General features: G+C 48.6%; 1 protein-coding gene across 1 annotated transcript in view; it reads left to right on the forward strand.

Annotated features, from left to right (window-relative positions):
* Positions 1-3,227: 3,227 nt before the first annotated feature.
* TOM1 (target of myb1 membrane trafficking protein) overlaps positions 3,228-24,404 on the forward strand; it is a 46,244-nt gene continuing 25,067 nt past the window's right edge. Inside the window, exon 1 of the mRNA XM_036866575.1 lies at positions 3,228-3,380. Within this exon, the coding sequence (XP_036722470.1) occupies positions 3,329-3,380 (52 nt within the window). The 5' untranslated portion in view covers positions 3,228-3,328. The remainder of the gene's footprint in view (positions 3,381-24,404) is intronic.

Genomic DNA, 24,404 nt, shown 5'->3' on the forward strand with positions numbered 1-24,404 from the left:
CTTATATTATTAAAAATCACATTTTTAATATTTGTAGTCCAGTGTCAGCTATCTTTTCCCTGTTGCTAACGAAAGTTGCTACGAAATTTTAAACCTTTCACACTATATCCTACCATAATTTTCTTTAAAAAAAAAAAATCCATTTGGAATAGAGGTCAAGTTTCTGATCATAGCCATCTTCCTAACAAACATCTTGCTCTGTTTCTAGTAACTTTTACATTGCGGACTCTCATCTTCTCTCTTGCAAACTGCAAAGCCAGTGGCTCTGATAAGCGTAGCTCTATTCTTTGGCAAATGAAATTGTCTGTACGTTACATTGTTGGCCTAACTCAAGAAATACCTATCAGTCTTGTATAAGAATCACATCCAAATCTTGTGCTAAACCATGTGTTTCAGTACTGTCCTTACTGAGTGATACTGGATTGGATAGGTCACTTAATCTTTATAGGCATCTGCAGTCTCATCTGTAAAATAGTGTTAAAGTCACTTCCCTGTCTCCAAGCCTTGAAGCCAGCCAGCCTGACATGAAGTTTAGTAGTATTGTGAACATTCAATATATGAGATTAGACCTTTCAAAGTAAAATTTTCAGTTCACACACAAGGTTGTTAATAGTCATAAATAGCAAAATACTATGATTGGTTGAAAGGCTCACTTCTTATGGAGAGGCAGCAAAAAAGAGACCGCTATATTACTGAATGACTAGAGTGATTGGCATATTTTATCGCACTTAATCCTCCCCAAGGCCTTATGAATATTATCCCCCTTTACAAATGAGGAGACAGATGCAGAAAAGTACTTTTCCTGAGTTTATACAGCTACGTAAATGGCAAAGCCAGAATAAACACACTGGTACAGCTGACCCCAAAGCTGAGGCTCTCTTCAACCCCAAGCCACTTTCAAAGTTAAATTGTGTATGTAATTCATCAGAATCCTTCTCCATTATCTGCAGTCCTGAGCAAATGTGATTGTAGGAAAACTGTCAGACCTTTTCATTGTTCAAATGTCCTTTTGTCCTAGCTGGATTTTACTATACAGACCTCACTTTTCTTGTCATCCTGTTATCTTTAAGCTTTGGAGGCAAAGTATCTTGATTTTTTTGTCTAAAAGTACTTAAAGGATATAATTATTGTTACATTTATGCAATATGTCAATTTTGAAGAACTTAAACATTTTTATCCTTAGGAAGGCATTTGATTTTTTTTTTTTATTTTTAACATCTTTATTGGAGTATAATTGCTTTTCAATGGTGTGTTAGTTTCTGCTTTATAACAAAGGGAATCAGCTATACATATACATGTATCCCCATATCTCCTCCCTCTTGCGTCTGGCATTTTGATATTGATATTGCTAAAACACTTAAAAGGAAAAATTAAACAGACTTTTTACTAAATGAGTTTGTTCCTGTTAGGAAACACTTTGAACACATAGTTTTAATTAGTTCTGTACTACACTTAATGTTTGCAATTTACATTCCTATCTATTGTACTGACAAAATCCACACACTTCCATTTCTAATATAATAGCTAAATAGCTTTCTGTTTACATAGAGCTATGATTTCACTCCCTGTTTGGGGGTATATGGTTTCTTACCATGAAGGATAAAACTTATGGCTGTTTTATTCTTGGCAGAAAGCCAAGATCTGCCCATAATCACTTTAAACCAGAGTGGTGCAAGAAGGCAAGAACTTCTGGTTAAATCACCACCCAACATGGGGATGTTAAAGGTTGTTAATGGAAGAATCCAATGGAAAATCATGCTAAATATATTCCATACAACCAAGCAATATGTTTAAATGAAGAAAAACATGGAAGGTACCTGACATGAAGATCATCTTAAGTGTACATCCCCCCCTTATAGTCCAAATACCGTTACAGAAAGGTAGATTGATTTAGATTTTCATGCGTTAAGTCATTGTGCTGGACAACAGTGAGAGAAATGGACGTAGCATCCCAGCCCTCAAGGAGCACCTAGACTACTGGGGGGTATGGGCATGTATTAACAGGTCTCATGAGCATTATTAAAACAGTTCAAAGCACAGAAGTACATGACTTCCATAAAGCTTTTATGTTGTATGGTAAAGATGTCAGCCCCTATGCTCAGATTAACGGAAGTGATTAAGTTCTAATTCAGGTTTTCTATCGTCCTAAATTTCTGCAGTTTACTAGCCTTTCAAATTTAAAATTCACAAATATCATGCCCAAAAAATACTAAAGCATCCTGCAGTAACCCAAACTACCAAAGCCGTGGTTATTGTATCTTTTGGAGTGCATGTCATTAGAAGCAAAAAAACATAACCAATAGATCTAGTATTGGTATCTAATGAGTAGATGACATAGCTGAAACACAGCACACGGGAAGGCTGAAGAAGATATTAGAATTACAAGGCTGGGAAGAGCCTTTGAGATTCTTAATTCTTAGCTTGGGGTCCACTGCTGCACCTCAGGGACCCCAGCAACTCCCTGAGGTCAAATTGTATCTCCGCCTTTTTTCTTCAGAAAGGCTCCGCTGCTTTCTACGCTTTCTCAAAGGAGCCAGTGACCTAAAAAAAAGAAAGGTCCTTGACCTAATTCCAGAATCCAGAGAAAATGGAAGCCCGCTGTTTGAATCACACAGTAAATGAATGGCTGAGATGGGTCCCAGGACCCACTCGTGACATCTGTGTGCTTTCTCCCACCCTGGGCTCTAGCCCGTCCCTAGCTGCAATTCAGAGTTGGCTCAGTGTCAAGGTGTTGCAAAACCCTTGGCCCTTCCCTCCTATTTTGAGGTAAGGGAATCTGGGCTGCAAACAGGATACATTTTGCAGCCGGGAGACCTCGATCTCAAATAGGAAGAGTCTTCTCTGGGCAGGGAGACAACAGGCCAGGGAGGCTGTCAAACCCAGCAGTGGGTGTGTAGTCATTCTGAGGTCCTAGAGGCTAAAACTAAGAGCGAGACCTGGAGTCTCAGCTTGCTGGGTAACCTTACCCAAGTCATTTCCCTGGTCTAAGACTGGGTTTTCTGGGTGTGTACAGATCAAAGACAACGCCCCTAAATCCTTAAAAAGACGTGGAGGGCGTGGCTTAGACCCAAGCGCCCCAGGAACGCCCGGCATCGTGCGTGACGCCCACCGACGCCGAGTAAACCGCAGTGAGGTCATCGCCCTCCGCCTCGAGGCGCCGACCCTCCACGTCAGGGGCGGGGCCTGCGGCCGGCTCCAGCCTCCCTCCGCCCCGCCCCAGCCGCGCCTCCTCGAGGACCGTCCGGCGCATCACGTGACGGGTCCGGCGCTGGCGGTTGCTGTCAGCTGATTCCCCGGCTTGGTGGCAGTGGCAGCGGCAGCCGTGGCGATGGACTTTCTCCTGGGGAACCCGTTCAGCTCTCCAGTGGGACAGCGCATCGGTAAGTCGCCGGGGCTCGGCCCAGCCCCAGCGCAGGGTTCCGCGCCCGGCCCCGGCCCCCAGGCGCGCCTCCAGGTCCCCAGTTACACACCTGAGGGAGGTAGGGAGAGGAACGAGGCTGGAGTGTCTCTCCCTGACCTGGCCCCGCCCAGCCTCCCGCCTGCTTTGATTGACAAAAACCGCGGTCCACTAAGAAGCCTCGGCTTGTGATGGATGCCTACAGCAACCAATAGGTAAAGAGAGAAGGCGGGTCCGGGCGGCCGCGATTCAGCCAATGTGCGGCTGCTAGGGTCGCTAATCCAGGGAGAAAGTTTGGGGGGTTAAAGGGACTGCGTGGTTTTGCAGTCCGTGGGCCCCTCGAATGTTTCTCTCGTCGCCTACCCAGCGCGGGTCGCGCCTCCTGGGCCCTTGCCGTCTCATTCCTTGCTCACTCGGCGCTGCGGACACGGATACCTGAGAAGGGCTGGAAGCCCATTCTCCAGGACCGGGAGATAAGGGCTTGGCGGCTGGGTGGGCGTCTTGCGGGGAGGGGGACAGGGAGCCCTGCCTCCCCCGGGCCGGGGCTAGACGCTGAGGAACCCGCTCCATGAGGAAGCCAGGCCAAAGCCTCAGGACGTGCCGGCCTTGGCCGCCCTCACCAACCGGCATCAGATGGACCGCATGGAGTCGCAGACTCTGAGCTGGAAGTGATCTTAGAAACCACCTGATTCGGTCTCCCTCATTTCTCAGTAGAGGGGACGGCCAAGCCCTGTGGCCGAGACACAGGCTCACTCAGAGCCCAGGTCTCCTGAATCTCTCGCCCCCTATTGACGGGAGACTTATTAGTTCTGTGACGTTGCCTCTGTAGGGAGGATTCCTCACCTGTGATTAGGGGATGATAATGATCCCTACCTCCGTGGGGTTGTTGTGTAGGTTAAACTCGTTAATAAATGTAAAGGACTTAGCGCCTGGCACGTGGCCGATGCTATATAAAAGAAAGTGGTAATATTTATTATTGTTACTGAGACACCGCCAAGTGAGGGTCCGGAATTCCTGAAAATGGCTTGGACGTTTGGTCTCATAGGCACTCATTTTTGCCCACCAACGCAGAGAGGACCCACAGGCCATGGCCCAAACAGCTAACACTTCTCCAGGGCAGTCTGGGTGTGCCTCCTTGCATGAAGAAACCCAGGGCAGTACTGTGAAACTCTCTCCAACTTTTGGATGGTTTTTAGCCTTAAGTTCAAACTGGGAAAATTGGATCTTTCAGACAAGATATTCTTTCCATTCTTACTGTCTTAGAAGCCAAACCTCGCTTAAGTCTGTTGACCCAGCTCTGTTGAAATCGCCCCCGTGGCCGTTTGTGGCTCTTCTGAGGTTTTGTAATGAAATGTCTTCAAGAGGAGGCTGTCAGTAGAGAATTTACACACCAGGAAGCTCCTGGACGAGAGAGGGGAAGCTGCACCTCTCAGGACCACCACCCTGCCCCACTGACTACACACACACACACACACACACACACACACACATATGCACAGGTGAGTCATTGTTTTGGAGCTGAAAAGAGAAGGCGGCTTGTCTCTCATCTTTATTTCTCTAGCTGCAGATACCACTGCTTTCATCACATGCCAAGTTTGAGACTTCCTACCCCTCCCCGCCCAAAAAATTCTGGCCTTCACAGTCAGCCACATGTGTCTGAGCCTCTCTAGAAAAGCTCATCTGGACTCTGGGCTTTAGATGGTCAAAGAAAACAGTTTCTTTTCTTACCCTGAAAGGTTGCCTGTCGTGGGCAGGAGATAACTCAGTCCAAAGAGTTACTAACCCTTAATACCTTCGCGCACAGAGCAAGTTTTACTGCAGGAACAGTCCTTACCCTGGGGCTCTTGTGGCCCAGGGCTCTCATCAGAATCCCCTGGAAGACTTGTTAAAGCATTGAAGGCTGGGCCCCATCCCCAGAGTTTGTGACCCTATAGGTCTGAGGTGGCCACTGGATTGGAAACCACACATTAAAACCCTCTGTTCTAGCCCATCCCCTTCATTTTATACAGGAGACTGAGGCCCAGAGAGGGGAGGTGGAGACTAGGACTCACCCAAGGACCCCAGTGAAGTGATAGGAAAGCTGAGATGAACTGCCCTGAGCCCCTGATACCTGAACCAAAGCTGAAGAAGCTCTAAAAGTAGGATTGAATGAAGAATGTCTGCCATTTGAGTTAATACCCTCAGTATTCCTTTTTTCTTTTCTTTTCTTTTTTCTTTTCTTTTTTTGATAAAGAGACGGCAACAGCCCTGATCGGCTGTGATTACTATTACTAATGACCTAGTATTAGCTGCTTGCATTTCTGTAAACTGCAGGGGTGAAATAATCTCTTCTCAAGCCTGCCAACTCCATCTCTCTGTTGAGAGTAGAGCCCTGTCCAGTTGGCAGCCCTGAACACAGTGGGTCCTGATGGTGTTAATCAGGGGTGAGTGTCTCTCAACTCACAAAGTCCCCAGCCCTCCACCCACACCCCTTTGTGCTTGCTGCTCCCTCTGCCTGCTCCCGGTGCATCCTTCAAAGCCCCGGGCGTCGTCACCTCCTCCCTGAGGCTTTCTCTGACCCCTTCAGATCCAGCCATTGCTTTTGTGCCCTCCCATCACCCTAGCTCTGCAGGCTCCCTCACTGTCTGCCTCTGGGCTCTGAGCCTCTGCTTCTTCCTGGGTGGAATGGTGGTTATACCAGCATCCACCTCTCAGGATGGTTGTGAGAGTGAAGTGAGATGCTCCGTGGAGAGGGCCTGGCACATTGTCAGTGCTGGGCAAACATCATCATCATTTTTATTATTTTCACAGTCGTCACACTAATAAAGCGCTGTCCCATTCTCTTAGTAGTTGTGCATGTGTCTCCTTGGCTGGCCTGGGCTTCCTGAGGGCAGGTGCTGTACCTTACTGATCCAGACCCTTGGCTCTTAGCATGGGGCCTGGCACATAGTAGGAGGGAAGAAAGGAGAAAAGGAAAGTAACAGTTTGTGAGCAAATGCCAGGTGCCACGCTGGTATCACGACCCTGTTGTCGAACCCAAGTTCGTGTGCCCAATGCACAGTGAGGCTAAACAAACCAAACAGTTTGGAGCAGTGAAAGGTTTATTGCAAGGGCCAAGCAAGGAGAATGGGCTGCTTGTGCTCAAAAGACCCAAACTCCCTGATGGTTTTCAGGGAGGAGTTTTTAAAGGCAAAATTGGTTGCGGGGTGGGGGGGAGTGCAGGGTTTGTGACTTTCCTCTGATTGGTTGGTGGGGAGGTAACACGATGGTGCTCCAGGAATCTCAGGCATCAGCCTTCTGGTTCCCTCCAGTCTGGGGTCTCCTTGTGCAGACCTGAAGTCACCATCCTCCCCCTGGGTGGGACCCCCAGGTCCAGCAGAAGAACTCAGAGATTTGTATCAGATTGTTAAGTAAATCCCTTGAGGAGGAGCTGGGACTCTGCTTTATGGCTGCACCATTGTTTCTTGACTGCTTTTCCTTTGTTTCTGCCTTCCCTCCCTTCCCTAATTAGTAACTGTTTGAATCTGCCCTTTGGCTCTCGGGAAGATTTAGGAGGCTGAAGCCTTTCTCCCACAAACAAGAAATGGGGGACACGGAAAAGCTTTTGTGCCCGATAGGGCCCCACAGGGTCCCACTCAGTTTCAAAGCCCCCTTTTCTTTGATATTCATCAATCTTGAGGGGAACAGGTGTGGGACGAGAAAGGGAATAGTTTTGGATGGAGAGGTTAATCAGAAACTCGGCAGAGGAAGTCGGTTTTAGGGGCACTCAGTTTCACCCCTGCAGGGTTTTGCTATTTTTTCTCACGTCACTAAAGGTAAGTCTGAAGGCAGGTGTCACTCCCCAAGGTTTCACAGCTCAGCAGAGTCTCTGGCTGCAGAGCCCAGGTCCTCTCTCGCACCCTCACCGCACTGCCTCTGGCTGACCAACACCTGTTTGGAATATGCAGCATCCCAGCCCTCCAACATACAGTTGTTGTTTGACCCACAGACTAGCTTTTCTGATTGCGACGCACGCCTGGACCTGTGCACATTTCCAGGTCACTCACCTGTCCACTAAAGAAAAATATGCACCACCTGAAAGTTGAGAATTGTGTTTTACCTGGAGACCTTACTGAGGATTACAGCCCGGGAGGCAGCCTCTCGGGTAGCTCGGAGGGACTGTTCCAAAGAGGTGAGGGAGGAGCCAGGATATACAGGAGTTTTTGCTGGAGAAAAAAAAAAAAAGTAGTCAAACATCAAAAGATGACTGCTAATCACAAAATACAGACATCTCAAGTTAATGATTTTAGGGCTTTTTCCTCTGTGTGGGGAGATGCAAGAGTCTGGGCTTATTGAAATCAGTCCTTTGACATGCACCTTCAGGATCTAGTGCCAATATCCTGTTTTTCTCCATCCTGAATTCCACTCAGGTGCACCTTTGGTGAGGGGCGGGTGCTGCAGTGTCCAGTGGCTTCATGGCCACAGCTGCCTTTGTTTACTGAAGTGGCGGGTGACCTTTTTTGTCCACACACCCTTATCTGTCAGGAGAGCGTCCCGTTTCCCGTGGGCCGCAGCCTGGGGCTGAAAGGATCCCAGATAGTTGAGTACTATCTGGGGTTGACACAGCCCTCTTCTTCCAAGGATTTAAAAACCCGTCCCAGGTATTCGCTGAGGACAGCCCTTGCTGGCTGTGTCTTATAGAGAGACGTCAGAAGGCAACCCAAGAACCTCATATTCCACTTCAGGCTGTCAGCTCACCCCTGGCACTTTGAACTTGAGATGCAGGTGACTCAGGAGAGCAAGCTGCAAACAGCAGAGACTATAAACATGGGCAGTGCCTGGGGACCAGCCCCTGGTAGCGGGTGGGGAGAGCAAGATGGACTAGGCGGAGAGCCCAGAGCCTAAGACTGAGTCCTGGGGTGGACGGGAGAGGTGAAGGGTCGGGGAGAGCCACCCTTAGCTCCACAAAGGCCAAGCCAGGGGGACCACCAGAAGGCATCATAGGTAAGAGACCATAGGCATTGGCAGGAAGAGAATACCTCGGGCCCTCGGGGCTGCCATTTTGGGAGCGATGAGTGGAAACCAAACTGGACACTCAAGCAAGGTTGTCAAGGGGACACCAGGCTGGGCGGCAGGAGACCTGGGTCCAGCTGCAGTTCCACTGCTGACTATGTCACACTCCTTCTCCACCACCTCCCCTTACCTGTAACACAGAGGTGCCACCGTTCTCCCTCTGTTTCCCAGAGGATTGAACAACTGAAGGGACGATGAGGACGGGGAAGGATTGATGCTGGAGGGAAGAAGCACACGGATGGCCAGTGCGGAGGGGCGATAGAACCGACTGCACAGGCTTAGAGGGCAGAGTGTCCGGTTACCAGAGGAGCTCAGTGCCAGCACCTTTCACAGTGGGCCTGGCTGCCTTGTTTGGTAGTGAGCTCCCCAACCCTGGAGGTATGAAGGCAGAGGTTGGAGGGAGGGAGGAGGATGCCGCATGGCTGGCAGGGTAGACTAGACCGGGATTTGCAGACTTTTTCTGTAAAGGGCCAGATAGTAAATATTTTGGATTTTATGGTCCATATGGCCTCTGCTGCAAACTGCTCAACTCTGTCATCAGAGCACGACAGCAGACAGACAGTAAGTCAATGAAAGGGCACGACTGTGTTCCAGTCAAACTTTATTTATGGACACTGAAATGTGAGTTTCATGTAATTTTCACGTGTTACGAAATTTCATTCTTCTTTGGATTTTTTTCAACCATTTAAAAACGTAAAGACCATCCTTAGCTTGTGGGCCATGCAAAAGCAGACTGCATTTGGCACGTGGGTTTATAGTTTGCTGACCTCTTAGCCAGAGGCAGAATGGTTAAGTTCTTTGTTCTTCAAACTGGGGTCCCAGAGCACCTCCGTCAGAGATGTTTGAGGATTCTCCAGCCCTGGACCCCCTGAGTCAGAATCTCTACCGCTTCCCACTCTGTGCCGTGGGGAGCCCTTGCATCTTGAAGCTCCGACTCCTTGATCCATAAGTGCTGGTGCCAGGTTAGAGCCCCAAATTTCTGTCTTAAGGATAACAGGGACTAATGTCTAGAAAGGGCTTCGTGTCAGCTAGCCGCATGGTACATAGTAAGGCATCCAGGATGTGCTCCTGAGTCAGCCCAGGTGGTCTGAGTCCTGGTTTATCCTTCACCTGCTTTGTTACCTGGAGCAAGTTACTTAAGTTCTCTGTTCTCCAATTTGCTGTCTAAAAATAAGGATAATAATAGCACGTATCAGTTGGGATTGCTGCATTGCTGTGTTGGGAGATTGTAGTATTGTCACGTTGTGAAGCACTTGGCCTGGTGCCCGCCAGACAGTAATCGTCCATAATTGTTAGCTGTTGTGATTTTTTACCCGGTCTTACCATCACTGCTGGGATGTAGTCTAAGTTCGAGGCAGAGCCCAGGTGCCCACCCAGGGCCCTGGCTCCAGCACAGCCTCTGTCTGGTCTTGGTGTCACTGGGAATGAGCAGTCGCAGGCTGGGTGGCAGCCACTGTCACAGACAGGTCAGATTTCAGGCTGTGGGGTGGAGCCGGTTCTCACTTGGGAATTAAAGCCTTTGCCTGACCCTACAGATGGAACTGGTGAATAGGTTTTGTTCCCTCCCTGAGCTCAAAGAAATAAGAGTAAAGTCCTGGAGTTCCGTCCTTCTGGTTTTAGAAAAAAAACAAAAACCCTCAGTGTCTTCTAATTAGCTTGGGACCGTCACCCCATGAGAAGCAGGAGGATTCAGGACAAGTTAACTCTTTACCTTCTTACCAAGGAGGCCTCAGTCTAGGCTAGCACTCTCCAGACTTCTGCCCTTCGTGTACCACCTTTATGATATGTGTCTGCCCTTCATATACCACCTTTAGTTTTATTTGCAGAGTGTTTTCCTTTTCTTCACTCACCTTTTTAAATTTGACCTTATCCTGTGTGATTATATCCTGAAATCATGACTTTGATAAGCTAGTTTGTGTTTTTTCCCTTCTACTTGACATTGAAGTAAATAGGTAACTCTAAAAATGTCTTTATGTTTGCCCATGAGCCCACCTAGCATGTTCCCGGGTGGCACGTTTTGACCACTCGGACGTAAGCAGTCTGAATAGGGTCAGCACTTAGACCCTGCATCAGAAGATCTGGGTTCAAGTGCCAGCTCCTGCCCTTCCCAGTCGTATCCCGCAGGCAAGTGACAAAACCTCCGAGGGGCTTGTTCCCCCACGGAGGTGGGAAACTTGACAATTGATAAAGCACCAAAAAGTGCCACAGAGCCAAGCAGCTGTGCAAGACCCATGGGGAGGAACTGGGCTTTGCTCCCGCAGGGGAGGTAGAGAAAGGAAGGAGGGAGCCGGGGCGGAGGGGAGGGAGGAGCCAGCGCGGCCACATCGGCTGAGAGCAGGAGAATTGAAGGACAGACAGAGGTGTCCCCTGTTCCAGTGGAACTTGTTTGTATTGACGCAGGATGAACCCTTGGGGTGGTTAACTTCATGTATCAACTTGGCCAGGCCATGGTACCCAGATATTTAGCCAAACATTAATCTAGATGTTTATATGAAGGTATTTTTTAGATGAAATTAACACTTAAGTCAGACTTTGAGAAAAGCAGATTACTCTCCGTAGTGTGTGTGTGCCTCATCCAATCCGTTGAATAGAAGAAAGACTGGCCTCCCAAGAAGAGGGAATTCTGCCAGCAGACGACCTTCAGACTTAAACTGCATCTGTCCTCCGGGTCTTCAGCCTGCTGGTCTACCCGGCAGATTCTGAACTTGCCACGCCTCCACAATAGCACGAGCAATTCCTTAAATCTCTTGATAGGTACATACATACCTACATACATACATTTGTCGGTAACATCTTTTACATTCGTGAGTTGGGGGAACAAGAAAAGAATGTCATATACGCCTTGGCCAGCCACTTCAAGCCTCTCTACTCTCATGGCCTTGCTCCTTCATACCTAGATAGTTTTTTAAAAGCCATCCTTCATCTAACTGAAATTTTCTTCAGTTAGGTACTATAGTTAGTTGTATCAACTTTAAAATTGTGGGTTGCCAAAGTTATGCCTCTGTAAAGTATTTTAGAGTTCCTCTTGTGGCCTGTGGTTACAGAATGGCCGGGGGGAGGCAGCCAGGGCTTTGAGGAAGGATGGCTCAGCAACTTAGGAGACTGATGGAACTTTCCATGCTAGGCCTGGAAAGAGCTATTCGTTTGGAAAATAGGCTTCAGGACAGTTTGCTGGCTGGGGAAAAAAGAATGGCTTCTGCATGTATGTGATTTAAAAATCTATTTTATGGGAATGCTTGAAATTTTCAAACAATGATTTTTAGGTTGATATTTTTGTAGTTGGCAACGTTTGTTTTGGTGTTGGCTGTTGTGCTAGGTGGGATGCAAAGCACATGAAGTGCATTCTCTCATTTCCTCCTCACATAACCCTGGAAGGTGAGTGCTTTAGTTATCCCTGTTTTGCAGGGGAGGAACGAGGGCACAGAGAGGTTAAGGAATTCACTCAGGGACACACAGCTAGTGAGTGCTCCAGTCAGGACTTGCACTGGGATTTGTCTGTGTCCAGATCCCACTCTCCTAACTTTCCCACCTCATTGCTTCCCCTTAGAATTGAAAGGGACCTGGCGGGTTTCCTTTAGAGTGCAAATGTCTGGGTTCAGGGTCCATCTAGGATGAGTTTGTTCCTAATGGTTCTTTCTGTATTTCTCCACCCACCACCCCAACCTTTAGCATATTGGTTTCCTCCTCCTGCTAGTCCCCGTGTAACAGAGAGCACAGGTGAAGGCACCCTCTGGCACTGCCTCTGTTATCAGGAGACGAAAACCTTCCCCAGGAGCCACTGGGAAGAAAATTCCACTTACATCTCAGTGGCCAGAACACAGGGCCTCTTCTGGCTGCAAGGGAGACTAGAAAAGCTAAAGAATGTGAGCCAGTGGAGAGTGTCTTTCACAGCAACAAGCTCTGCAGGAGTCAGTTCCATGCAGTAGAGTTGATAAACATCCAATGTAGTCACAGGGTGAATTAACACAAATACCATATCCCACGTGGGTTCCCACACTGTTTCCAGGAGAACAGCACAGCTGGGCGGTGTCCCAGGGAGATCAGTGGGAACGGTGAAGGCTCTAGAAGTCACTTCCAGAGTGGAGTGGTCACAGGAACTGAGGATGGTAACGTGGAGGTCAGATGAAGGAGGGACATGGTGCTTTTTAAAAATATTCACAGGACTGCTGAGCTGAAGAAAGATTAGGATTTCTGCACAACCGCTACTAAGGGATCGATGAGGGCCAAAGGGTGGGAGTACTTCATTTAAATTAAAGTGCTCTAAGAGCTTATGGTCGTGGTGAATATAGCCTCGTCCTTCATTCAGTCATTCATCAAACACATCCTGCAGGTTTTTCACAGGCCCCGTCATCCTGTGTGGTGTAGAGAATTCAATGACTCACAAGCTGTAACCTCCATCCTTGAGCTCACAGCCTAATGAGAGAGACGTAGAAACAAAGAAGTAAATGCTATAGGGTTACTGTAACACTAAGCAGAGCTTGTAGTTGTGGTGTGCGCAGGGTGCCGTTGGCCCAGCATGGAGGGGAAGGCCCTCTGGGGGTCAGGGCAGGCCCCGCAGGGAGCAGACGCGGGCAGAAGGCCCAGGTGATGGGAGGACGAAGCGGGGAGAAGACGCTGCAGCCTGCCATCAGGCTTCGGGGTACCTTGGCTGCAATGACAGAGAGACACAGCCGAGCCGGCCCCACGCGCTGGGCTTACCTGGCAAGAAGTTGGAAGGTCGGCGTTTCCAGGGTTGGTCTGACAGATCCGCGATGTATTGCAACGCCCAGGCTCTTTCTTTCTCTGTCCTGAATACGTTGGCTTTGTGTCCTGAGCGTGTCACCTCCTCGGCCCAAGCTCCAGGCGCCGTGCTCCCATGCTGGCTCCCAGAAGAGAGGACAGAAGGAGACGGGGGATGGGGAGGGGGTAGACAAGGCTCTCCCCTCCCCGGCGAGGCCCCGCCGACACCCTGTACTCCCCAGGGATCGGGATTGGGTGGCTCACCCACTCCTGGACCGGGCTCTGGCGAAGGGGGGAGGGGTTGCTGCTTTGGGCGGGGAAGAGGAAGGAACGGCTGGGGGGAAGGCTAGGGGGTGTCTGTGCCTGATTCCCTCTGTCTGGCTTTGAGGACTGGTCTGCCAAGCCATTGGCATCATGGCCTTTCTCCTCCGGCTGCCTTGCGCCCTCCTGGACCCTCAGCCTCCCTTGGGCTCCTGGATCTTTCCCGGTCTCAGCACGGCCTTTCCTCCCTCCCTCAGGTCCTTCAGACTGACCCTCAAGGCCCTCGTCTCTGCTCTTCTTCCCGTCATCCCTGAGGTTTCATCACGCATTCATTCATTCAGCACGTGCTCTTCCTCTACCAGGAGCGTCCCTCCTCACCTTGCCCAGCCTGGCAGCTTGTGCTCTGCGCTCAGCTCAGTCGGCACCTCCTCACTGGAGCCTTCCCGGTTCCCCTGAGGCGCTGACCCCCTGCCCCCGGCTCCCCCAGCGCCCCAGACTGACCTCAGTCACATCACCTGCCATTTTGCACTGAACACGCCTGTCCCGCTGTTCTCGCTGACCGCTGTAGGGCCTCCCTAAGGGCAGGGATTCTCTTCTCCCTCTTTGCCTCTCTAGCACCTGGCACAGGGCCGGACAAACAGTAGCTGCTCAGAGCGTGTCGTAGGATGGAGAATAGATGGGCGGGCAGAGGGCATGTAGAAGGCAGCTGGGGGGCAGACGGGATAAAGGGGCACTGGGCAAGGGATGGAGGCAGCTGGTGGGTGGGGGGAGCGGAGGGGAACAAAGGGGTGGGCACTACTTACAGCAGATTCCAAACAGCATATCATCTCGTTCATAAATATTTCAGCGTGTCTCTTAAGGGTATGGAATAGGATTCCCATTTAGAAACCAACAAACAAGCCATAATCACAATACCATTACACAGTTTAAAAAAAAATGATGCAGATGTGTTTTTTAAAGCCTGAAAACAGTAAAGACTAGAAGGAAATCTCCTCAGAGGCTCACCATGGTTCCTTTGAGTGACGTTAGTAGGTGGCTGTTAACACTGGAAAGATGACATTCCATGAATGTGGACTAAAAACAAAACGGCTGTGGGCACCTTTGCAGGGGTGCCGGTCATAGGAGGAGGATCTCGAAAGAGGGCCCCCATGGGAGCTCTGGGTAGAGCTGACGCACCGTGTCACTGCTTGCTTGATCACGGTCAGCTAACTCCCATTCTCTCCCTATCCCCCGGGTGGGTGAGCCCTGCCCTAGACCTGGTCATAGTCAAGGTGGGACTAGGGCTGCTATCGGCCTTGGCCTTTAAGACAGTTCCTTACTATTTACAAACCATATTTCATTGAATCTAGAAAGAAAAATCTACCAACTGAGCTCTGACAGGTCATTGTTTGTAAGAAACATCCCAATATCAGAGGGGCTCAAGAGTGGACGAGGGGGGAATTCCCTGGTGGTCCAGTGGTTAGGACTCCGCACTTTCACTGCCGGGGCCCGGGTTCGATCCCTGGTCAGGGAACTAAGATTACGCAAGCCGTATGGCGTGGCCAAAAAAAAAGAAGAGCGGACAAGGGAGCTTAGGGTCAGTGAAACATGAGGAATGTTCCCTGGGACGGGGTGGGGACGGGTGCTCAGCACTGAACTGGGGCGGCGAGGTGGTCTGGAGGCTCGGCCACTCCTTCCGCAGACGTTGGCCGAACCTCTGCCCTCCTTCCCACCAGAGGGTAGACCCCGGTGAGACAGAGATGTCCCCGGAGCTCAGGGTCCAGCCGAGGCAGGTGGGGGCAGAGCAGAGGGAGGGCACACGGGCCCAGAGGCCCCCGGGCCCGGCTCTGCATCCCCGTCCTCCACTTCCGGGTGTGGGCATCAGCTGTGCCCACACGTGGTGGGGGCTGTAGGGCAGTGACAAGAGGTCCACGCCGCGTCCTGCACAGGCTGACATGCAGCGAAGGCCGGTCATTTGGTCACTGTTGTCCACAGTGTTATGCCGCAGTGCGGGACGGGGCCTGGCACGGTTTGCCCAGTTGGAGGCAACACTGCGGGGCCGACACTGGGGTTAGGGCCTTAAAAGCCGTCCCCGTCGGCATGTCTGAATCTCAGCCCCTCTGCTGTCTCGGCGCCTGCTCTTTTCCATCGGGGCATTTTTGCCGTCTGTAATGTCACTTGTGGCCGCCCGCCAGACTGTAGACTTCCCAAGGGCAGGACCTGGTTGATTTTGCTCTCTGATGTCTCCCGGGGCCTGCGTGACACGTGCTGAGTATGTTCGAGAGGCACGTAACCTGGTGGTTAAGGGTACAGATTTGGGAACCAGACCTCTTTGGGTTCAAACCTCTGCTCTGCAACATACAAGCTGTGTGACCATGGACAAGCCACTGGCCTCTCTGTGCCCCTCAGCGTACCCATCCTCTGCCTTAGGGGCTGTGGTGAGGGCTGGCGGAGCTGGGGTGAAGTGCAGAGCCCCGTGTTTGGTGTGTGGTGACAGCCCAGCGAGTCAGTGTGGTGGGCCGGCGGGGGGGTGGTCTCGTCATCACCTGTGAACCAGTGCCGGCCTGAAGGGGAGCCGGGCATCCCAGGCAGAAGCCCCAGCGCCTGAAAGAACAAGGCCCGCCAAGGGAGGGAGAACAACACAGTGGGTCGGGGCGAGCTCAGCCCCTGAAAAGGCCCGGTTTTTGACCCTCAGGCAGTGGGGGGTCATGGATGACATTTAGACAGAGAAAAGCACTGGTTGGATTTATGTTGGAAGAGGAGAGTGTGGAGGTGACGGTCCAGGTCTGGGTGGGAGACAGTGCCTGAGCCAGGGCCGTGGCCCTGATGATGGAGGCGTTGAGCAGCTGGAACCCTCAGCCGAACCCTGGTGAGTGAACATGCAGGGTGGTGGGGAGAAGGCTCTAGGCTGTTGCCCTCGGGCTGACCTGGCAGGAGGTGGTCAGCGTGACTCGCATCCACAGTGCTGACCACGGGTCCCCTGATTGCCGCAGAAATGGCTTCCTGCAAAGCAGGGCTTCCCCCGTGGCCGAGAGGGCAGGCTCGCCAGATACCCAGGGTGCCCCCGAGGACGCGCAGGCTGACACCAGGGCCCCGGAGCTGGAGAGTGTCTGGTGGCCACTCTCTGCTGCTCTCGGTCCAAGTCACAGTCATGGGACTTAGCAGTGACCCGTCGCTGCCCTTTAGCTGACACCATACGTACATTGTCTGGCTGAAGGTCCCAACACCTGTGAGGGAGGCAGTCAATCTTCTCCCGGTTTCACAGGTGAGGAAACCGAGACTCGGAGGCTCGGATCCTTGCCCGTGGTCTCTGAGTTCAGAGGTGGGGTCGGGCTTGTCCCACTCCAAAGCTGTGCCACCGCCCAGCCCGGCTGTGCGCGCACCAGCCCCACATGGAGAGGACAGAGCAGACAGCAAGACGCCCAGCGGATCCCATCCACCGCCTGCCAGCCCCCGACAACAGCAGGTGGCTTGCAGAGCCCAGCTTCCTCAGGAGCTGGGGACAAGGGCAGGGCCTCTGAAGGTCACTGCCAACAGCCCAGAGCTGGGCAGGTCAGCAGGCTGTCTCTTAGAACTGGTAACCATTGTCAGTGTTTTTATCCCCCCTTCTTAAAATAGCCAGCTGAGTTACTTTTGCGGTTAAAACCAGAACTAAAACACGTATCCCCAGATGCCTGTGGGTTTAAATTTCTGCCCTTAATGGAGCATGCCTGCCCCGTGGACATGTTTATTAAGGAAGTCTTAGACCTCTCCCCAGATCTGGGCACACCTCTCTTCTGGAATTGCTCACATGGCTCTTGTCTCTCCTCTGCCTCTTCCTCCTCTTCCTCTCCCCCCCCCCCCCACCTATTTAGACTGACTGAAGCTCCCCCTTTCCCCCCACTCCCTCCAAAAAACTCCATCCTCTTAATGGCTCTGCCCACGACTGACACTCAGGACTAAAGAACTTGGCACCTGTGCTCAGGTTAGCATCAGACTCGCGCTCCAGGGGTCCTGATGCGTCCACCTTGGTTCCTTGGGATGGCTTGCCTCTTACTCATAAATGTCCCAGCTGCCCCCTTAGCAGCCCGCTTGCCGTTCCAAAATGATCATAATCCCTTCTGAAACCTTGCCCTTCTCTCCTGCAGGAGAAGGGAGGTGCCCATCGTTTTCAGCAGTCACTGGGAGAGGTCATAGGGGATCCAGTGGAGGAACCACTGAGAGGGCTGCTAGTGGAGGAGGGGGCAGATGGCCTGAGTGGTCCAGGCGGAGCCTTCTGGAAAAGCAGAGCTCCCTGACTCCTGATGGGAGGCGGGGGCAGTGGCATCAACAGCCATCCTCCCTTTCCACCATGTGTGACCTCTCCAGGCCTCAGGTTCCTCATTAGTTAGACAAGGGCAATAGTGTACACCTTATAGGTGTGAGGGTTGAATCACCTTCTTTACGTGAACAGCTAACAGTGCTTTGTGTTACCTAGCATCTAACTTGGGAAGTTAAACTATTCCCGTTGTGGAAGGGCCCAGCCGGGGGCAAGGGAGCCTTTGAAGGGGCATGGGAGGGACACGGTCACTCTCAAGCTCCGGAAGGTTCACTTTGGGTCAGCGTGGAGAACGGCTGGGGGCAGGGAGGCAGGGGGAGCCGAGGCCGTGGCTGACGAGGGCGGGGAGGTGGCCCAGCTGGGGCAGTGGCCAAGGGCAGGGCGGGAAGGGAACGGCCGGGAAGGAGAGAGCCTCAGGGTCTGGAACTGGCAGGACTCAGGGGCCCATTAGAGGTGGTCGGGCGTCAGGTTGGCGAATCCCATGGGCCAGGAGGTCACTGAGACGTGGCTTCCGAAGGAGGAGCAGTTGTGCATGGTTGATCAGCCACCATCCCCCAGACCCTCCAAAGCAGGGCCCAGCCCCCCGCTCAGGAGGCACTTGTCCAGCTCTCTTTGGTTCTTCTTACGTGGTTCAGTATGTGTGTGAGTCCCAGGGGTGGGAGTGTGGCCCAAAGGAGCCACACCCAGGACATAGTTGTGGGATGAGCGAGTCCATCTTCACCCATTTAAAGGGCACCCTTTCTCATCCCCTCTCGCAGCCCTAACCCAGGAGCAAAGCAGCCCACCCTGCTGCTGGGTCCATACCTGGATGCCTCAGCTGCCTGGCATGTGTCCTGGGCCACCCTGGCATCCATCCAGCCCGCAGGACCCAAGGGGGACCCAGGGTGGAACTGAAGTCAGGCCAATTTCAAAACCGAGATCATGGAAGCCACCGTTCTAGGGAGCTGACTGTGCCAGCCCAGCCCAGGCTCTGCCCGCAGGATGGGGCTGCCTGCCCAGCTGGAAGAGGGCCCTGCCCAGTCACACGGAGTCTGCCCCCTCTATCCTGACGAGCCTGGCTCGGAGTGTGGCTTCTCTGGGCACCACAGGGCAGGGACCGTGTCCATCTGTCCACGTTGCATCCCCAGTGCCTAGAGCAGGCCTGCACGTCAGTAGCTGTGCGACGCGTGAGGGGTCTCACCCAAGAGCAGGGTGATGAGAGAGCCTCCCTTGCACCATCGCGTGGAATAAGAGCTCCGTGTGCCCGGTCCATCGGGGCTCCTGGGAGACAGCCCACAGAGCTATGCCCGCGGGTGCACTGAGGCCACGGGTGTGAGGCTCTGAGCCTGGAGCCAGACTCTGAAGCCAAAGACACTGCCGTAATGGGGGAACTTGGCTACTGCCCTAAACGCTGATCCAACCGATGGTTAAAAACTCGTGCGTGGGCCTGACAGACCCGCAGGAGTAACGTGCGGGGCAGAATCTTGCCTGAGACAAGCAGAGTACAGAGTTGTCTCTGCACACTCTGCTGGAACTTGGTCTTTTTCTTTTTTTTTTTTAACATCTTTACTGGAGTATACTTGCTTTACAGTGTTGTGTTAGTTTCTGCTGTATAACAAAGTGAGTCAGCTATATGCATACATATATCCCCATATCCCCTCCCTCTTGCATCTCCCTCCCACCCTCCCTATCCTACCACTCTAGGTGGTCACAAAGCACCGAGCTGATCTCCCTGTGCTATGCGGCTGCTTCCCACTAGCTATCTATTTTACATTTGGTAGTGTATATATGTCCATGCCACTCTCTCACTTTGTCCCAGCTTACCCTTCCCCTCTCCCCGTGTCCTCAAGTCCATTCTCTTATGTCTGTGTCTTTACTCCTGTCCTGCCCCTAGGTTCATCAGAACCAATTTTTTTTTTTTTTTTAGATTCCATATATATATGTTAGCATATGGTATTTGTTTTTCTCTTTCTGACTTACTTTACTCTATATGACAGACTCTAGGTCCATCCACCTCACTACAAGTAATTCAATTACCTTTCTTTTTATGGCTGAGTAATATTCCATTGTATATATGTGCCACATCTTCTTTATCCATTCCTCAGTTGATGGACATTTAGGTTGCTTCCATGTCCTGGCTCTTGTAAATAGTGCTGCAGTGAACACTGTGGTACATAACTCTTTTTGAATTATGGTTTTCTCAGGGTATATGCCCAGTAGTGGGATTGCTGGGTCATATGGTAGTTCTATTTTTAGTTTTTTAAGGAACCTCCATACTGTTCTCCATAGTGGCTGTATCAATTTACATTCCCACCAACAGTGCAAGAGGGTTCCCTTTTCTCCGCACCCTCTCCAGCATTTATTGTTTGTAGATATTTTGATGATGGCCATTCTGACTGGTGTGAGGTGATACCTCACTGTAGTTTTGATTTGCATTTCTCTAATGATTAGTGATGTTGAGCATCTTTTCATGTGTTTGTTGGCAATCTGTATATCTTCTTTGGAGAAATGTCTATTTAGGTCTTCTGCCCATTTTTGGATTGGGTTGTTTGTTTTTTTGATACTGAGCTGCATGAGCTGCTTGTATATTTTGGAGGTTAATCCTTTGTCAGTTGCTTCATTTGCAAATATTTTCTCCCATTCTGAGGGTTGTCTTTTCGTCTTTTTTATGGTTTCCTTTGCTGTGCAAAAGCTTTTAAGTTTCATTAGGTCCCATTTATTTTTGTTTTTATTTCCATTCCTCTAGGAGGTGGGTGTAAAAGGACCTTGCTGTGATTTATGTCATAGAGTGTTCTGCCTATGTTTTCCTCTAAGAGTTTTATAGTGTCTGGCCTTACATTTAGGTCTTTAATCCATTTTGAGTTTATTTTTGTGTATGGTGTTAGGAAGTGTTCTAATTTCATTCTTTTACATGTAGCTGTCCAGTTTTCCCAGCACCACTTATTGAAGAGGCTGTCTTTTCTCCATTGTATGTGCTTGCCTCCTTTATCAAAGATAAGGTGACCATATGTGCGTGGGTTTATCTCTGGGCTTTCTATCCTGTTCCATTGATCTATATTTCTGTTTTTGTGCCAGTACCATACTGTCTTGATTACTGATTACTGCTTTGTACTGTAGTTTGAAGTCCGGGAGCCTGTTTCCTCCAGCTCCATTTTTCTTTCTCAAGATTGTTTTGGCTATTCGGGGTCTTTTGTGTTTCCATACAAATTGTGCAATTTTTTGTTCTAGTTCTGTGAAAAATGCCATTGGTAGTTTGATAGGGATTGCATTGAATCTGTAGATTGCTTTGGGTAGTATAGTCATTTTCACAGTGTTGATTCTTCCAATCCAAGAACATAGTATATCTCTCCATCTGTTTGTATCATCTTTAGTTTCTTTCGCCAGTGTCTTATAGTTTTCTGCACACAGGTCCTTTGTCTCCTTAGGTAGGTTTATTCCTAGGTATTTTATTCTTTTTGCTGCAGTAGTAAATGGGAGTGTTTCCTTAATTTCTCTTTCAGATTTTTCATCATTAGTGTATAGGAATGCAAGAGATTTCTGTGCATTAATTTTGTATCCTGCTACTCTACCAAATTCATTGATTAGCTCTAGTAGTTTTCTGGTAGCATCTTTAGGATTCTCTATGTATAGTATCATGTCATCTGCAAACAGTGACAGTTTTACTTCTTCTTTTCCGATTAGGATTCCTTTTATTTCTTTTTCTTCTCTGACTGCTGTGGCTAAAACTTCCAAAACTATGTTGAATAATAGTGGTGAAAGTGGGCAACCTCGTCTTGTTCCTGATCTTAGAGGAAATAGTTTCAGTTTTTCACCATTGAGAATGACATTGGCTGTGGGTTTGTCATATATGGCCTTTATTATGTTGAGATAGATTTCCTCTGTGCCTACTTTCTGGAGAGTTTTTATCATAAATGGGTGTTGAATTTTGTCAAAGCTTTTTCTGCATCTATTGAGATTATCCTATGGTTTTTCTCCTTCAATTTGTTAATATGGTGTATCACATTGACTGATTTGCATATATTGAAGAATCCTTGCATTCCTGGGGTAAACCCCACTTGATCATGGTGTATGATCCTTTTAATGTGCTGTTGGATTCTGTTTGCTAGTATTTTGTTGAGGATTTTTGCACCTATGTTCATCAGAGATATTGGCCTGTAGTTTTCTTTTTTTGTGACATCTTTGTCTGGTTTTGGTATCAGGGTGATGGTGGCCTTGTAGAATGAGTTTGGGAGTGTTCCTTCTCTGCTGTATTTTGGAAGAGTTTGAGAAGGAAACTCTTCTCAAATGTTAGCTCTTCTGTAAATGTTTGATAGAATTGCCCTGTGAAGCCATCTGGTCCTAGGCTTTTGTTTGTTGGAAGGTTTTTAATCACAGTTTCAATTTCAGTGCTTGTGATTGGTCTGTTTATATTTTCTATTTCTTCCTGGTTCAGTCTCGGGAAGGTTGTGCTTTTCTAAGAATTTGTTTATTTCTTCCAGGTTGTCCGTTTCATTGGCATATGGTTGCTTGTAGTAATCTCTCATGATCCTTTGTATTTCTGCAGTGTCAGTTGTTACTTCTCCTTTTTCATTTCTAATTCTATTGATTTGAGTCTTCTCCCTTTTTTTCTTGATGAGTCTGGCTAATGGTTTATCAATTTTGTTTATCTTCTCAAAGAACCAGCTTTTAGTTTTATTGAGCTTTGCTATTGTTTCCTTCATTTCTTTTTCATTTATTTCCGCTCTGATCTTTATGATTTCTGCTAACTTTGGGGGTTTTTTGTTCTTCTTTCTCTAATTGCTTTAGGTGTAAGGTTAGGTTGTTTATTTGAGTTGTTTCTTGTTTCTTGAGGTAGAATTGTAGTGCTGTAGGCATCCATCTTAGAACTGATTTTGCTGCATCCCATAGGTTTTGGATCGTCATGTTTTCATTGCCGTTTGTTTCTGGGTATTTTTTGATTTCCTCTTTGATTTCTTCAGTGATCTATTGGTTATTTAGTAGCATATTGTTTAGCCTCCATGTGTTTGTATTTTTTACAGTTCTTTTCCTGTAATTGATATCTAGTCTCATAGGGTTGTGGTCAGAAAAGGTACTTGATACGATTTCAATTTTTTAAATTTACCAAGGCTTGATTTGTGACCCAAGGTATGATCTATCCTGGAGAATGTTCCATGAGCACTTGAGAAGAAAGTGTATTCTGTTGTTTTTGCATGGAAAGTCCTATAAATATCAGTTAAGTCCATCTTGTTTAATGTATCATTTAAAGCTTGTGTTTCCTTATTTATTTTCATTTTGGATGATCTGTCCATTGGTGAAAGTGGGGTGTTAAAGTCCCCTACTATTATTGTGTTACTCTTGATTTCCCCTTTTATAGCTGTTAGCAGTTGCCTTATGTATTGAGGTGCTCCTATGTTGGGTGCATAAATATTTACAATTCTTATATCTTCTTGGATTGATCCCTTGATCATTATGTAGTGTCCTTCTTTGTCTCTTGTAATAGTCTTTATTTTAAAGTCTCTTTTGTCTGATATGAGAATTGCTACTCCAGCTTTCTTTTGATTTACATTTGCATGGAATATCTTTTTCCATCCCCTCACTTTCAGTCTGTATGTGTCCCTAGGTCTGAAGTGGGTCTCTTGTAGACAGCATATGTATGGGTCTTGTTTTTGTATCCATTCAGCCAGTCTCTGTGTTTTGGTTGGAGCATTTAATCCATTTACATTTAAGGTAATTATCGATATGTATGTTCCTATTACCATTTTCTTAATTGTTTTGGGTTTGTTTTTGTAGGTCTTTTCCTTCTCTTGTGTTTCCTGCCTAGATAAGTTCCTTTAGCATTTGTTGTAGAGCTGGTTTGGTGGTGCTGAATCCTCTTAGCTTTTGCTTGTCTGTAAAGGTTTTAATTTCTCCGTGGAATCTGAATGAGATCCATGCTGGGTAGAGTAATCTTGGTTGTGGGTTTTTCCCTTTCATCACTTTAAGTATGTCCTGCCACTCCCTTCTGGCTTGCAGAGTTTCTGCTGAAAGATCAACTGTTAACCTTATGGGGATTCCTTTGTATGTTATTTGTTATTTTTCCCTTGCTGCTTTTAATATTTTTTCTTTGTATTTAATTTTTGATAGTTTGATTAATATGTGTCTCAGCATGTTTTTCTTTGGGTTTATCCTGTGTGGTACTCTCTGTGCTTCCTGGACTTGATTGACCATTTCCTTTCCCAAGTTAGGGAAGTTTTCTACTATAATCTCTTCAAATATTTTCTCAGGCCCTTTCTTTTTCTCTTCTTCTTCTGGGACCCCTGTAATTCGAATGTTGGTGTGTTTAATGTTGTCCCCGAGGTCTCTGAGACTGTCCTCAGTTCTTTTCCTTCTTTTTTCTTTATTCTGCTTGCTGGCAGTTATTTCCACCGTTTTACCTTCCAGCTCACTTATCCGTTCTTCTGTCTCAGTTATTCTGTTATTGATTCCTTCTAGAGTATTTTTAATTTCAGTAATTGTGTTGTTCATCACTGTTTGTTTGCTCTTTAGTTCTTCTAGATCCTTGTTAAATGTTTCTTGTATTTTCTCCGTTCTGTTTCCGAGATTTTGGATCATCTTATTACTATCATTACTGTGAATTCTTTTTCAGGTAGGTTGTATATTTCATCTTCATTTATTTGGTCTTGTAGGTTTTTACCTTGCTCCTTCGTCTGTAAAAATTTTTTTGTCGTTTCATTTTTTTTGTTTTTGATAGGTGGTGCTGTATTCCTGTCTTACTGGTTGTTT

This window comes from Balaenoptera musculus, chromosome 10 (assembly GCF_009873245.2).
Source record: "Balaenoptera musculus isolate JJ_BM4_2016_0621 chromosome 10, mBalMus1.pri.v3, whole genome shotgun sequence".
NCBI classification, from domain to species: domain Eukaryota; kingdom Metazoa; phylum Chordata; class Mammalia; order Artiodactyla; family Balaenopteridae; genus Balaenoptera; species Balaenoptera musculus.